We start from the raw sequence: 15307 nt of genomic DNA on the forward strand, positions 1-15307 counted from the left end.
CCTGTGTCTATCCCTCGCCACTCTCAGGAGTGATGCAGTGTCTCCTGAGACTTTGCTGATCAACAGAGGAATGTAGAGGAAGGACAGATTTACGTTCAGACAACCATTATCCAAATAGTGTGTCTGTGTGTGCAATGTGTGTGTGTGTGTGTGTGTGTGTGTGTGTCTGTGTGTATGTGTCTGTGTGCGCACACAACAATGATCTGATTCGGTGAAGGTTTGAGAATTAGGAAATTGAGAGGTTGACAGTAGAGAACAGTGAAACGGCATTAAATATATGCCCCCCCTTCCCTCCAAACCACAGAGCAGAATCCAAAAAAAGGTAATAGAAAAACAACCTGTTCCCCTTAGCAGTTGCTGGCATTGGCTACCAGGCACAGGCTCTATAGTGTGATGGTTGCCATGGCAATGTGAATCATCCATACCTAGAAGTGGAGAGTGTGCAGTGCTGCTGATGCAGTGGGCAGGCTGTCGTGATGAGGTGATGGGGGCCTTGGATCTTACATTATGGGAACTAGAGTGTTGTTGTTAACCCCTTCACTGCCATTTACACTGCACTGTAGCCTTCACAGCCAATCCATGGTCATCCATGGATGTTATAGTTACCGCTCACTGATACAGCGTATCGGTCTGCTAGAGCTTACAACGCCAGGATAGTGGGTTCAATTCCCAGGACCACCCATACGTAAAATGTATGCATGCATGACGGTAAGTCGCTTTGGATAAAAGTGTTAGCTAAATGGCATATATTATTATTATTATTATCATTAGCAAACCTGGAAATTAGCAATGGAAATTATTGACCCACTTCTAGTTAAAGTTATTGTCATGCATGAGAATGAGTCATGCTATTTGATATTTTCAAAAGTGCTTTCCTGCTTGATTTTGACCCAACTGTATGCTGTATAAGGTCTTGAACAGTGTCTTTCTCCCACGCGCTGTTTTATGAGTCTGGAACTCACACAAATTCATGCACAATTTATGCAGTGTTGGCTCAACAAACATAGACGATTGGGGATATGAGAGATAAAAGCTTTTCAGTGACAGGAGAAAGAGAAATCCATGGCAAGACAATCAGTACAAATTATGTAATTCTGTGAACCAGTGAGAACAAAACTCTAGGCTAATTGGAAGAGAGATCCCTTTCACTGAATACACAGCACACATGCTGACAGACTCTAACTGGGATAGGACAAGTGTTCTACCTCTCTGTGTTGTATGTGTGGATAGGTAGGTTTAATTCAGTTCTAGTACCTACCTAAAGGAAGCTTTATTTGACCACTTTGTCAGCAAACTTACCTTTGGCACAGACAAACATGTCTAAAGATGACTTAAAGGAAGGATTAATCTGTTCTGTAAGGCAGCGGGAAGAGGTATAGGCAAAGCGGTGGTGTCTTTTTCCCAGGACCATGGATTAGTCTCCCCATCCTAAGAGGTTACAGTAGAACTGTCACTTTCCCTGTCAGGGCAACGCCTACTGCGTTTGAAGCTCCCAGCGGGAGATTGCCGGTCAGGGCAATAGGGAGACACTGTGTGAGTGTGTATGCGCGCATGTGTGTGTGTGCAGGTGTGTTTGTGCATGTGTGTGTATGTGCGTGCGTGAGTGTGTTAAGTATATTCATACGAAAACTCTGAATCAGCTCTTCTGGCATGCACAATTCTATTGTATTCACCCCGTATTCCCTCTCTCTAATCTCATCCCTTCCTTCCTGCCCCTGGCTCACTCCATCCTTCTCCATGGGTACCACTCAGCTCTGTGCTTAAGCCCTGGCCTAGTTCAGTTCTCATGCTGACTTATGTTTAGGGCTGCCAGAGATTTTCTGTGATCCAGTCAAGGACCTAGGGGACTGGTGACCCTGAGGAACTAGGGCGCTGAGTCGGCCTGCTGGCAAAACACTGCAATTTTGAGTGAAAGTCTTTTCCCACTTGAAATATATATTTTTATTTGATTCTACAAAGATATTAAATGAGTGGTCCCTGTGGTGTCAGGTTTATTCAGTTGATGCAAATATTGCTGAAGTGAATAATTTCAATTAGCATTCCAATTATACATTTAATTTACTGTTTGCCTTTTTCTTCCTCAATACCTAGGGTATGTAATGAACCCTAATTGACAATGACAATCATCATTCACTCAAATATCAAACGCTTTTTGTAGCTTATTAACGTTATAAAGGAGGTCCAAACTTAATTTGAGAGGAAATTGTTCTAAATATGAAATTCCTTTGTCTTTCATTTACATGTTAAAAATAGTTGTTTACTGCACACTAAATTAGAGGGTGCAAAATAACAAAAAATGATGTTACTATAATGTTTCATGACTCATGAAGTGTCTTCCTGTCACTTACTGTAGATGACAGGCGGACGTCCTAGGAGACACGCTTTAAGCACTTAGCAGGGTTTGAAACTTAATGGAACACTTTTAATTGAAAAGGGACTGATGAGGCTGGTGCTGCTGATGTTTTCTGCTGCGCCTGTCGTGTTCCATTGTCAGGGTGCCCTCACCCTCCCCAGGCACCGAGACCATGCTACTTTTCATTAGCCTCTGCTAGTCCTAACCAGCCTGATAGTCAGGACTGCTGCATGGCCCGTGACTCGACCACGAGGTGGAAATTAAGGCTGTTAGCCGTATCTAATCATCATTAGAACTTTAGGGAACAAGGACACTAAATGACTTTGGCTGATGCAATTTTTCTCTGCCTCAACATTTCTTGTTCCAAAACTCTTTGTTCAAAAGACTCTATTATACCTTATATCCTCTTCTGTCTATTCTTTGTACCTCTCTGCCCCATCACTCCTTCTCTCATGTCTGCCAATCTAATCTCTTTCTGTGATGCTTTCCATTTGTTCCTTTCTATTCACTTTTTTGGCATTTCTCCTTCTCCTTATATCTTTCACCTCTGCACTCCTCCATCCCTCTCTCTCGTTCCTCTCCCATCCCTCTGCAGGAGTGCCAAGCCCAGCTGGAGGAGATGCGTGTGGCCATCAGGCAGCTGGAGGAGGACCTGTCTGCGGCCCGTCGTCGTAGCGACTTGTACGAGTCGGAGCTGAAGGAGTCCCGTCAGACCAGCGAAGAGCTGAAGAGGAAAGCAGCAGACTATCAACAGAGGATGCAGAAGGTAATTATTCACTCTGATATTGATCTCTTGACTCTAACCCACATTCAGAGAACTTGAAAGGCATGTATTGGTTTTGAAAGCAGGAGGTTTTACTGATTTTCTGCTTATCTTCTCACAGGCCAAGGAGCAAGGAAAGACTGATACGGAGGAGCTTCTGTCAAAGCTGGAGAAGGTACAGCTTCGGTCCTATTGGCTCATGTTGATCTCCTTTTGACCTCCTGTATGGTCCTACAGTATATTGTCCTTAAAGTAATGTTCAGTGGTTAGGAGACAAATGATCCCATTAAACCATGAAGATGGTTTGGGACTGAACTCATAGGGACTGTGGAATATTTAGCTTAAAAGGTTGTTTTTCTCTCTATTTCTCTGTTTCAGACCAACACTGAACAGCAAGGGAAAATTCAGGATCTCCAAGATAAGCTTGCCAAGGTAGAATATTTGTGTTGAAAACGTCATTGATAATTCATATTCAGCATATGTTCTAAGGGAATAATAGATGCTCACCACACACAGACATGTGAATGTCCTCTCTCTCCTGCTAATGATGTGTGTTAACTCCCCATTGTCCTGTAAAGCAGATGTTGAATTGTGGCCTGAGAGTAATTAAACTGTCTCATAATTAGTCAGTTTCTGCTTAATTGCCAGCTATCAAAATGTTTTTCAGACAATGTTGGTTTCTCCATGTATTATGTTTTATAGAGATGACTACATAAAATTAAGACATTTTCAGAATAACTCTAAAGCCATTTCCAAATAGAATTCTCCAGGCTGTATGGGCCCATATTTTAGAGGCACAATCAATCAACATTGTACCCAGTATTCTAGGCTATTCATGCATGCAACTATCAATAAAGCCTTCAGAGCTTAACCTATGACAGTTTAACGTTATGTAAATGTCAGATAGGTGACAGAAAGTGTTTGTTGTTCCCCGGCCCATAACACAGGCAGTGAAGGCGAGTAGTGAGACCACAGATCTCCTCCATAGCATCAGGGTGGCTAAGGAGCGCATGGAGCGTGAACTGGAGAGGCTTCAGACCAAGGAGGACTCCAGTGACAGCCTCCGTAGACGCCTGAGAGAGACAGAGGTATACAGTACTGACTGATCAGACCATAACTACAACAACAAAGAAAGGACTCATTGAAAAAAGAGAGCTGGATAAACTCACTTTTACTGGGGGCAGCAGACTTTCTCTAGCCCGAGTGGGTGTGTGTGTGTGTGTGTGTGTGTGTGTGTGTGTGTGCGTGTGCGTGTGTGTGTGTGTGCGTGTGTATGTGCGTGTGCGCGTTTGTTTGTGCGCATGCGCACGTGTGTGCGTGTGCGCGTGTGTGTGTAGGATGGCAGGAAGACCCTGGAGAACCAGGTGAAGAGGCTGGAGATAGTTGAGCGCAGGGAGAGTAAGCTGAAGGAGGACATGCAGAGCAAGGCCCAGCAGATCCAGCAGATGGCTGATAAAATCATGGTAAGGGGAGGGGAAAGAGGCCCCCTCAGCCCCCCTCTGGCCCTCACAACGTTGCCCTTCTTTGGAGGATTACTCTCCATCAGAGTGATTATCACATAAGCCCTCCAGGACATATGTGTGCTCACAGCTCATATACACACACACACACTCTTAGGTACACACACATACTCACACTCACTCACCTTATTATTCAGTCTGCGCCAAATCCTAACTTGAGATCTGTGTTCGTGTAATTTTCGAGCATCTCCCATTGACATCAGTCAATGGGCTCCCGAGTGGCGCAGCGGTCTAAGGCACTGCATCTCAGTGCTTGAGGCGTCACTACAGACCCCCTGGTTCGATTCCAGGCTGTATCACAACCGGACGTGATTGGGAGTCCCATAGGGCAGCGCACAATTGGCCCAGCGTCGTTCGGGTTTGGCCGGTGTAGGCCGTCATTGTAAATAAGAATTTGTTCTTAACTGACTTGCCTAGTTAAATAAAGGTTCAATAAAAAATAAAATAAATAAAAATCAGTGATGATCTAACATTAGGATTCAGCCCTCACTACCTGGGGGTCATTCATAGTGTGCTTTCTCTCTGTCTCAGACCCAAATGTGACAGATTGTGAACACATATTTTATTTATTTTGCATTTTATCCTTGCTCTACTGCATAATATCATGGTGTTGTGTCCTGACTTGAAAAGGGTGAATAAACAATGTACTGTAACGTGTTTGTTTGCATAGGACCTGGAGGAGAGTCTGCGTGGGAGCCAGTCCACAGCCCAACGTGTGGAGACCCACCTGGAGCAGAAGGAGAAGCTCTATGAAGAGAAGTTCAAGGTAGAGCTTCAGAGCCTCAGCGGCTTTCTCCTGTTTATCACACACATTCAGGAGAGCATCATGTTAAGGACTACTGGTGTATCCAGACTGTTAGGGGAGGTTGTCAGCTTTAACTAGGGCCCAGAGTTTTTCCTGGGCAGGTCCCTTGGTCAGTAAAAGTCTGACTGGGCCTTGATCCTGAGCTGTAGCCTGGTTGATATTGTGTTGTATCTCTCTCTTATATTAACCAGTTTCTGGAGAACCAGATGAAGGCAGACATGGCAGATAAGGAGATGCTGGAATCCAGTCAGAGCAAGTATGAGGAGGAGGTCCAGGAGAAGTGCAGCATCATCAGTGAGCAGAAGGCGGTAAGAGCTGGCCAGCCTAGTTAGGATGTGGCCAGGCCTATTTTCACATTACACTGAATTTGTTTATTTTTCACATTAATCACACTGGCTTGGTTTATTTCAAACTTGCAAGAACCTGTTGAAAGGCTACTGTCATATATTCTACATATACTGTATTGTTTTGACAATAGTAGTGAGCATTCGATAAATGAGGTGTGTTGAAACTTGACTCTTCTGTCCATCCCAGACCATCAATGCCATGGACTCAAAGATGGCCAGCCTGGAGCAGAGGATTGCTGAGCTGTCTGAGGCCAACAAACTGGCAGCCAACAGCAGTATCTACACCCAGAAGAACATGTGAGTGTTGTGGACTAGTTAAGAACATGTGAGTGTTGTGGACTAGTTAGTTAGTTAGTTAGTTTGGAGAATTCGCCACACAGTGATACTGACTGTGCTGCGTGTCTGTTTATCTGTCTGGGAATGACAGGAAAGCCCAGGAGGAGATGATCTCGGAGCTGAGGCAGCAGAAGTTCTACCTGGAGTCCCAGGCTGGGAAGCTGGAGGCCCAGAACGCCAAGCTGGAGGAACACCTGGAGAAGATGAGCCAGCAGGAGCAGAGCAACAAGAACCGAGTGCTGGAGCTGGAGACCAGGCTGAGAGAGGTGAGGAGAGAAGGAGGAGGAGAGGGGGAGGTGAGGAGGACAGAGAGGGAAGGAGAGGGCAGAAATGTTAGGGTCACAGGAAGGAGGAGAGGGGAGTGCAGGTGAGTAGAGGTGGAAAAGAGGGCAAGGAGCCAGGAGAGCAGTCGGGGAGTTGGCAGAGAGGGATGCCAGATGGAGGGGTTATGTAGGGTGAAATGGTGCACTCTGCTGTGGGTTGCTGTTTTGCCAGATCAGCATATCTCTGATTTTCTCATCCCCCTGGGTGACTCAACTCTCTGACTCTCTCCTTCCTCTGGATGATGCAACTCTCTGACTCTCTCATTCCTCTGGGTGACTCAACTCTCTGACTCTCTCCTTCCTCTGGGTGACTCAACTCTCTGACTCTCTCCTTCCTCTAGGTGACTCAACTCTCTGACTCTCTCCTTCCTCTGGGTGACTCATCTCTCTGACTCTCCTTCCTCTGGGTGACTCAACTCTCTGACTCTCTCCTTCCTCTGGGTGACTCATCTCTCTGACTCTCCTTCCGCTGGGTGACTCAACTCTCTGACTCTCTCCTTCCTCTGGGTGACTAAACTATTTGACTATCTCATCCCTCTGGCTGACTCAACTCTCTGACTCTCTCCTTCCTCTGGGTGACTCAACTATTTGACTATCTCATCCCTCTGGGTGACTCAACTCTCTGACTCTCTCCTTCCTCTCCCTGACCCCTTTCTGTCTCTCTGTGTGTCCGTCATGCCGTTAGATGGGCCTTGAGCACGAGGAGCAGAAGCTGGAGATCAAGCGTCAGGTGACGGAGCTGACTCTGTCGCTGCAGGAGAGGGTTTCTCAGATCAGTGGGCTGCAGGCGGCACGCCATTCCCTGGAGAGTCAGCTGCAGCAGGCCAAGTCAGAGCTGGAGGACACCACCACTGAGGCTGAGGAGGAAATCTGTGTTCTTAGAGTGAGTGCAGGAGGGACATACTGTAACAGTCTATTGTTAGTACTCCTGTTATTACTATGCTATTATGAAGTACTGTAGTACCAAACCTGTCCCTCTCTCTATCTGTCTGGTAGGCCCACCGAGACGAGATCCAGCGCAAGTATGATGCCCTCAGAGACAGCTGTGCGGTATGCCACCCTTTTCTTTCTCTCTCTCTCTCTCTCTCTCTCTCTCTCTCTCTCTCTCTCTCTCTCTCTCTCTCTCTCTCTCTCTCTCTCTCTCTCTCTCTCTCTCTCTCTCTCTCTCTCTCTCTCTGTCGCTCTCTCTCTCTGTCGCTCTCTCTCTCTGTCGCTCTCTCTCTCTCTCTCTCTCCCTCTCTCTCTCTCTCGCTCTCTCTCTCTATCTATTCTCTATATTCTCTCTATTCTCGCTCACTCTCTCCACAATAAGAAGGAATTAACTGAGTTGAATCAGATACGATCAGCTATTATAGATTTCACTTTTTCAGGAAAAAGTAGACCAAACAATCCCTCTGTTTTCAATCCCCACTGCTATTTGTACTATATTATGCTGTTCCTCAATTATTCTAGCCAAGAATAGAACTTAGTCTTGTATTAAGGTTGATGTAATGAAAAATGTATACCCATATCTTATATTTTCATATCTCTTTGTTGGCGAGCGTGTGAAGACTAACCCTGAGAAGATGAGGTTATTGTGTTGTGGTGGGGGATTTAAAAACATTTAAAGTCACATTGTTTGAATCACCGCTGGGTCTCATTGTGGTTAATACATCATGGTCTCTCTTTATCCCCTTGCTGTACTTTTGAGATCCTCCCACTCGCAAGCTGTTGAGAAAAAGCATTCTCCCTAGATTCAGCTGGCTGGTATTCAGGCAATCACTCCCAAGTTCAGAAACAAATTGTACCTAGCTTTATACCTGGCTCCCCATTTTTTCTATTTAGATTATTAATAACACAGTACTTCTGGCAGCCGTCCACCATTCGGAAACAACAGAAATGAAACATGGGTAAGGTTCCATTGACATGGGGTAGTAGTGTATCAACAACAGATAATGTTATGTACCGGGGAGTGTTATGTAACAAGACTGTTGGTAAATAGCTAGGTTTTGATTAGTGAATTCTAACCAAACCCACTGTAATTAAAATCACTGTAATGAATTAAACATTCTGAGGTTAGCACCAGTGTTTACCTACCCTGGGTGCTGCTAGTGGACTGTACTGTACTGTGTTTCTGTGTATATGAAGGAGACTACAGTACTACAAACTAGTCTTGCTTAGGGGTGGGGTGGTGTGTGTGGGCGTGTCTACACAGTACGATGGGGTGAGAACATTGCTGATAGACAGATCACAGCGCATCAGTCCCACTGTTGACCTCCCATTTCCTCGTAGTATTTTGGCACTTCTGTCAGTCCCTAGCCCTAGAGGGAATGGTTGGGATGACTGGCTCAGTAGAAACAGGAGAGAGAGATGATTTACATACAGAAAAGCTTTGTTCACTTCACTCCACTGCCCTGTAGTTCTGCATGATACACAGCAGCCAGGCTCCCCAGAGAGAGGAATAACATCTAACTGAGCTTCAGCAGCCTCTAACCCTCATTTGCATACAGTCTGTACTATTATCCTGGCTGATTAAGAGGACCGAATGGTGCTGATGAATTGATTATTCAGCTCCCTGCTCAGCCTTGAGAAAGACATGGCTGTCTGAGAGAGGAAATTTGCATGGATATTTATCTGTAATTGCAAAATGGGTGCCTTTGTATGCTGTAATGTAGCATTCACTAAAGGAAACTCACATTGATTGTCTCAATTGTATGGCAATCCAGCAAGGCGCTGGTGAGGACTTTTCACTCTTGTCCGTCAACTGCCATTTAAATTATGAGTCATATGCCCCCCTCCCATTGATTGATCATTCTATTTCACTACATACAGATGGAGGATCTTAATTTCAGCCAGTTTGCTACAGCAGGAAAATAATCCTGCAGCAACAGGAAATGTGAATTATTATGTGGATTATAATTAATGAACATTTTTGTAGGGGTTGATGCATTTTTCATAAGGGAAAATCAAGTCTGAAATTTCAAAGTGGAAATTACAAACTTCAGAAGACTTTTTTAAACCTCAAATACACTACAAGTTTGACATTTTGCTGCATTACAGGAAAGTTATCCTGCAACAGGGTGATCAAATTAAGATCCTACATCTGTAATGAACAGGTACAGTGCATTCGGAAAGTATTCAGACCCCTTGAGTTTTTCCACATTTGTTACGTTACAGCCTTATTCTAAAATGGATTAAATAAAAAAATGGCCTCATCAATCTACACACAATACCCCATAATTACAAAGGAAAAACAGGTTTTTCGATATTTAATTTAATTTTTTTAATAAAGTAAATATCACATTTACATAAGTATTCAGACCCTTTACTTAGTACTTTGTTGAAGCACCTTTGGCAGTGATTACAGCCTCAAGTCTTCTTGGGTATAACGATACAAGCTTGGCACACCAATATTTGGGGAGTTTCTCCCATTCTTCTCTGCAGATCCTCTCAAGCTCTGTCAGGTTGGATGGGGAGCGTCGCTGCACAGCTATTTTCAGGTCTCTCCAGAGATGTTTGATCTGGTTCAAGTCCGGGCTCTGGCTGGGCCCCTCAAGGACATTCAGAGACTTGTCCTGAAGCCACTCCTGCATTGTCTTGGCTGTGTACTTAGTTTCGTTGTTTTGTTGGAAGGTGAACCTTCGCCCCAGTCTGAGGTCCATGTGTCTGGAGCAGGTTTTCATCTCTCTGTACTTTGCTCCGTTCATCTTTCCCTCGATCCTGACTAGTCTCCCAGTACCTGCCGCTGAAAAACATTCCCACAGCATGATGCTGCCACCACCATGCTTCACTGTAGGGAGGTGCCAGGTTTTTTCCAGACCTGACGCTTGGCATTCAGGCCAAAGAGTTCAATCTTGGTTTCATCAGACCAGAGAATCTTGTTTCTCATGGTCTTGGAGTCCTTCAGGTGCCTTTTGGCAAACTCCAAGTGGGCTGTTGTGCTTTTTACTGAAGAGTGGCTTCCTTCTGGCCACTTTACCATAAAGACCTGATCGGTGGGGTGCTGCAGAGATGGTTGTCCTTGTGGAAGGTTCTCCCATCTCCACAGAGGAACTCTGGGGGTCTGTCAGAGTGACCATCAGGTTCTTGGTCACCTCCCTGACCAAGGCCCTTCTCCCCCGATTGCTCAGTTTGGCCTGGCGGACAGCTTTAGGAAGAGTCTTGGTGGTTCCAAACTTCTTCCATTTAAGAATGATGGAGGCCACTGTGTTCTTGGGGACCTTCAATGCTGCAGACATTTTTTGGTACCCTTCCCCAGATCTGTGCCTCAACACAATCCTGTCTCGGAGCTCTACGGACAATTCCTTCGACCTCATGGCTTGGTTTTTGCTCTGACATGCACTGTCAACTGTGCAACCTTATATCCAATCAATTGAATTTACCACAGGTGGACTCCAATCAAGTTGTAGAAACATCTCAAGGATGATCAATGGAAACAGGATGCACCTGAGCTCAATTCTGCAGTAGTATACATCTTGCAGTATTATACATTCAAATGATATAATATTGTGGAGAGGCTGGTAATGAGCCTAATGTAATACGTCTCCCTCCCTCCTTTCAGGTGATCACAGACCTGGAGGAGCAGCTGACCCAGCTGACCAAGGAGAACTCTGAACTGAACCGTCAGAACTTCTACCTGTCCAAGCAGCTGGACGAGGCCACGGACGAGACAGAGGACCGCCTGCTGCTGGGTCAGGATGTGGACCGCCTCCGCCACGAGGTGGCTGACCGCGAGATGCACCTCAACAACCAAAAACAGGTGTGACAAGGGTTGCAAAATTCCGGGAACTTTCAATATATTTCTTGGTTTTCCCGAAATCTCGGTTGAAAGATCCCGGAATCACGAGGGAAAAAGCAGGAAATCCGGTACCCTCCAACCAGAATTTCTGGAAAACCAGGGAATTTATTGAATGTTCACGGAATTTTGCAACCCTAGGTGTGACACATACACTCACACTCACTCACGACCATATGTACATAGTACTGTACAGAAAATACACACTATCATGTTAACAGAATAAGATAATAGAGAGCTCTCTCTCTCTATTTTCCTCTTTCTTTCACACAGACATTTCATTTCACATACCCCCAAACACACAAACTCACACACACATCTCTCCATACTCCTCAACAATCAATTATAGGTGACACAGACTTGCACACATACACACATACATGCACTTTACTTGCTAATGTGATTGAATGGAGAGTATAAATCAGGCAGAAGATACTTGACTGTTCTTTTGTTATGTAGCTCTCGCTCAGTGAGTGGATCGAGGAGAGGAGAGGAGAGGAGAGGAGAGGAGAGGAGAGGAGAGGAGAGGAGAGGAGGGAGGGAGGGAGGGAGGGAGGGAGGGAGGGATGAGAAGAGAAGAGAGGAGAGGAGAGAGAGAGGAGAAGAGAGGAGAGGGAGGGAGGGAAGAGAGGAGAGTGAGAGAGAGGAGAGGAGAGAGGAAAGAGAGAGTGGGAGGAGAGGAGAGGAGAGGAGAGGAGAGGAGAGAGGAGAGGGAGAGGAGAGGAGAGGGATAGGAGAGGGAGAGGAGAGGAGAGGGAGAGGAGAGGGAGAGGAGAGGAGAGGAGAGGAGAGGAGAGGAGAGGAGAGGAGAGGAGAGGAGAGGAGAGGAGAGGAGAGGAGAGGAGAGGAGAGGAGAGGAGAGGAGGCTATGTGATGCTGTGCGCTGCCCCTGTAGGATGGGGTGTGTGTAGGCGTTCAGTAGCTAGAGCTCTCAGTCTCTCTGTCCTAGCTAGTGGTTGTGTAACCAGGGATGGAAGTCATAGAGGGATCCGACCATGAGTGGGAGGGATGTGTCATCCACATCGTTCCCAGGTTGTGTCAGCCCTGGATGTGTGGACTTCAGAGGACCATGGTGCTGCTGCAGCTATATTTTTATCCCAGTGTTTGTCTCAAGCAGAGGAATAGGAAACATAAAAACCTAGCTCAGTATGAGCCCTATCTATAAAACTCTCAAAGTTACTTGTATCTACTTTTAACTGTGGAGCACAACCTATTGAATGTCAATGTTCCTGACATTACTGACGTTGGTTTGGCATTACTCAGAGGGCTGACTTCAGAACAGTCATCATTAAGACCACAAAACACTATTAAAAGTACCTTAAATAGTTGTCTCAGGTAAGTTTATCTCCTGCAATCTCTCTGAGTTGTTCATGTTGTCTGTTAGAACAGACCAGTTGAACAGTTGAATAGCATGACTTCTATTCTCATGTAACCGCTCCTATGTTTTCCATGTTCTGTGTTAGAACATTGAGACGCTGAAGACCACGTGCACCATGCTGGAGGAACAGGTCCTGGAGCTGGAGACCCTGAATGATGAGCTGCTGGAGAAGGAGAGGCAATGGGATGCCTGGAGGGGAACCCTGGAGGACGAGAAGAACCAGGCTGAGAGGAGGACCAGGGAGATCCAGAGACTGCTGGACAACGAGAAGCAGAACAGGTAACACACACAAACATACACACACACAAACACACACACACACACACTCATATGGTCCCCTCTCTTATTCCTCTTCAGGCTGCGTGCGGACCAGCGCAACTCGGAGGCTCGTCAGTCTATTGAACAGGCAGTGAAAGAGCACAAGGCTGAGATTCTGGCCCTGCAGCAGGCCCTCAAGGACCAGAAACTCAAAGCAGAGAGCCTCTCTGACACAGTGAGCCTTATGTGTCTGTTTGTCTGTCACTCTGTCTGTCTCTCTGTCTAAAGCAGACCTGTACATCCTGTCTCTGTCCCTCTAGCTGAATGACCTGGAGAAGAAGCATGCCATGCTGGAGATGAATACCAGGAGTCTGCAGCAGAAGCTGGAGAGTGAGAGGGAGCTGAAGCAGAGGCTGCTGGATGACGTGGGCTACTTTTTTCTTATTCTGCCCGTGATATATTTGAGTTATAAATATAATGTAATGTCACATACCTGGGCTTGTTAATAAAAAGGCCTCTATTATAACCGGGTATGTTTGTTTGTCTTATAAGAAGTGAAATATCACAGAATGTCTGTTTATACTGTTTGTGTCCCTCCCCAGCAAGGAAACCTGCAGCAGCAGCTAGATGTTCAGAAGAGCCACATCTTCCGGCTAACCCAGGGGCTGCAGGACGCTCTGGACCAAACTGACCTGCTGAAGACTGAGAGGACTGACCTGGAGTACCAGCTGGAGAACATCCAGGTACACACACACACACACACACATGCATGAGCACACACACACACACACACACACACACATACAGAGATGTTCGATCGGGTTCAAGTCCGGGCTCTGGCTGGGCCACTCAAGGACATTCAGAGACTTGTCCCGAAGCCACTCCTGCGTTGTCTTGGCTGTGTGCTTAGGGTTGTTGTCCTGTTGGAAGGTGAACCTTCGCCTCAGTCTGAGGTCCTGAGCACTCTGGAGCAGGTTTTCATCAAGGATCTCTCTGTACTTTGGTCCGTTCATCTTTCCCTCGATCCTGACTAGTCTCCCAGTCCCTGCCGTTGAAAAACATCCCCACAGCATGATGCTGCCACCACCATGCTTCACCGTAGGGATGATGCCAGGTTTCCTCCAGATGTGACACCTGGCATTCAGGCCAAAGAGTTCAATCTTGGTTTCATCAGACCAGAGAATCTTGTTTTTCATGGTCTGAGAGTCCTTTATGTGCCTTTTGGCAAACTCCAAGTGGGCTGTCATGTGCCTTTTACTGAGGAGTGGCTTCCGTCTGGCCACTCTACCATAAAGGCCTGATTGGTGGAGTGCTGCAGAGATGGTTGTCCTTCTGGGAGGTTCTGCCTTTCCAAAAATCATGTCCAATCAATTGAATTTACCATAGGTGGACTCCAATCAAGTTGTAGAAACATCTCAAGGATGATCAATGGAAACAGGATGCACCCGAGCTCAATTTCGAGTCTCATAGCAAAGGGTCTGAATACTTATGTAAATAAGGTATTTCTGTTTTTCATTTTTAATAAATTCCCCCAAAAATCTAAAAACCTGTTTTTGCTTTGTCATTATGGGGTATTGTGTGTAGATTGATGAGGACATTTTTTTATTTAATCCATTTTAGAATAAGGCTGGAACGTAACAAAATGTGGAAAAAGGGAAGGGGTCTGAATACTTTCCGAATGCACTGTAGCAACATTTGAATATATATATATTTTTTACATTGGATAAAGGTAGAGACTCCGAGCAAGAAAACGGTACATCATACATTGCAGTTGAGGAACAATGAGAAAGTAATTCTGCTTTGAAAGTTGATAAACTTGTTACCCCACTTTTGAGTAAATGGCCCATGAATGTTCTGGTACACCTATTGGAGAGCTTTTCTTTATCTACACCCAGTCAGCATAGTTCACACCCTCTTAAGCCTTAGCCCCACCCATCTCTTTAACGATTCACAGTGTAGTAAACAACCAAAGATTTCAAGACTAAAAGTGGTGAAAGTAGTAGCAAAACGTAGTAGTAAAATGTACTTTATCTAGTCCTTGGCCTATATCCTAATCTGATTTTGGTGCAGGTCTTGTTGTTCTTCACATTATCGTCTCTGGTAAACACACACTATATCAAATAAAATCTAAGTTTATTTGTCACATGCACAGGATACAGAAGGTGTAAATGGTACAGTGAAGTGGTTACTTGCATAGTGGAGTGTGTTGTTTAGACATGTAGCTAGCTAGCTAAACAATTAACCATAATCCCAATTCTAATGCCGCGTTCAAAACAACTGGGAACTCGGAAAAAACAAACTTTGACTGGGAAAAATCGATTTGAATGGTCATCCAACTCGGAAATTCAACTCAGGGACTTGGGCCTCTTTCTAGAGCTCCTACACAGATCATACACGTAACGTTAACTAGCGAGCCAGCCAGATAACGTTAGCTAGCTAACATTACACTT

At 45.4% G+C, this 15307-nt stretch overlaps 1 protein-coding gene across 4 annotated transcripts in view; it reads left to right on the forward strand.

Annotated features, from left to right (window-relative positions):
- The window catches only part of LOC121584738 (citron rho-interacting kinase), a 116394-nt gene that overhangs the window by 37924 nt on the left and 63163 nt on the right, over window positions 1-15307 (forward strand). For all 4 annotated transcript variants that reach the window (XM_041900811.2, XM_041900813.2, XM_041900812.2 and 1 more), the window contains exons 5-20: window positions 2949-3119; window positions 3238-3291; window positions 3495-3548; window positions 4064-4204; window positions 4454-4579; window positions 5307-5402; window positions 5633-5749; window positions 5976-6085; window positions 6216-6390; window positions 7133-7330; window positions 7444-7497; window positions 10988-11185; window positions 12685-12878; window positions 12957-13092; window positions 13178-13282; window positions 13460-13600. In XM_041900811.2, the coding sequence (XP_041756745.1) occupies window positions 2949-3119; window positions 3238-3291; window positions 3495-3548; window positions 4064-4204; window positions 4454-4579; window positions 5307-5402; window positions 5633-5749; window positions 5976-6085; window positions 6216-6390; window positions 7133-7330; window positions 7444-7497; window positions 10988-11185; window positions 12685-12878; window positions 12957-13092; window positions 13178-13282; window positions 13460-13600 (2070 nt within the window). The remainder of the gene's footprint in view (window positions 1-2948; window positions 3120-3237; window positions 3292-3494; window positions 3549-4063; window positions 4205-4453; window positions 4580-5306; window positions 5403-5632; window positions 5750-5975; window positions 6086-6215; window positions 6391-7132; window positions 7331-7443; window positions 7498-10987; window positions 11186-12684; window positions 12879-12956; window positions 13093-13177; window positions 13283-13459; window positions 13601-15307) is intronic.

The sequence above is a fragment of the Coregonus clupeaformis genome, chromosome 16 (genome assembly GCF_020615455.1).
Source record: "Coregonus clupeaformis isolate EN_2021a chromosome 16, ASM2061545v1, whole genome shotgun sequence".
Lineage (NCBI taxonomy): Eukaryota > Metazoa > Chordata > Actinopteri > Salmoniformes > Salmonidae > Coregonus > Coregonus clupeaformis.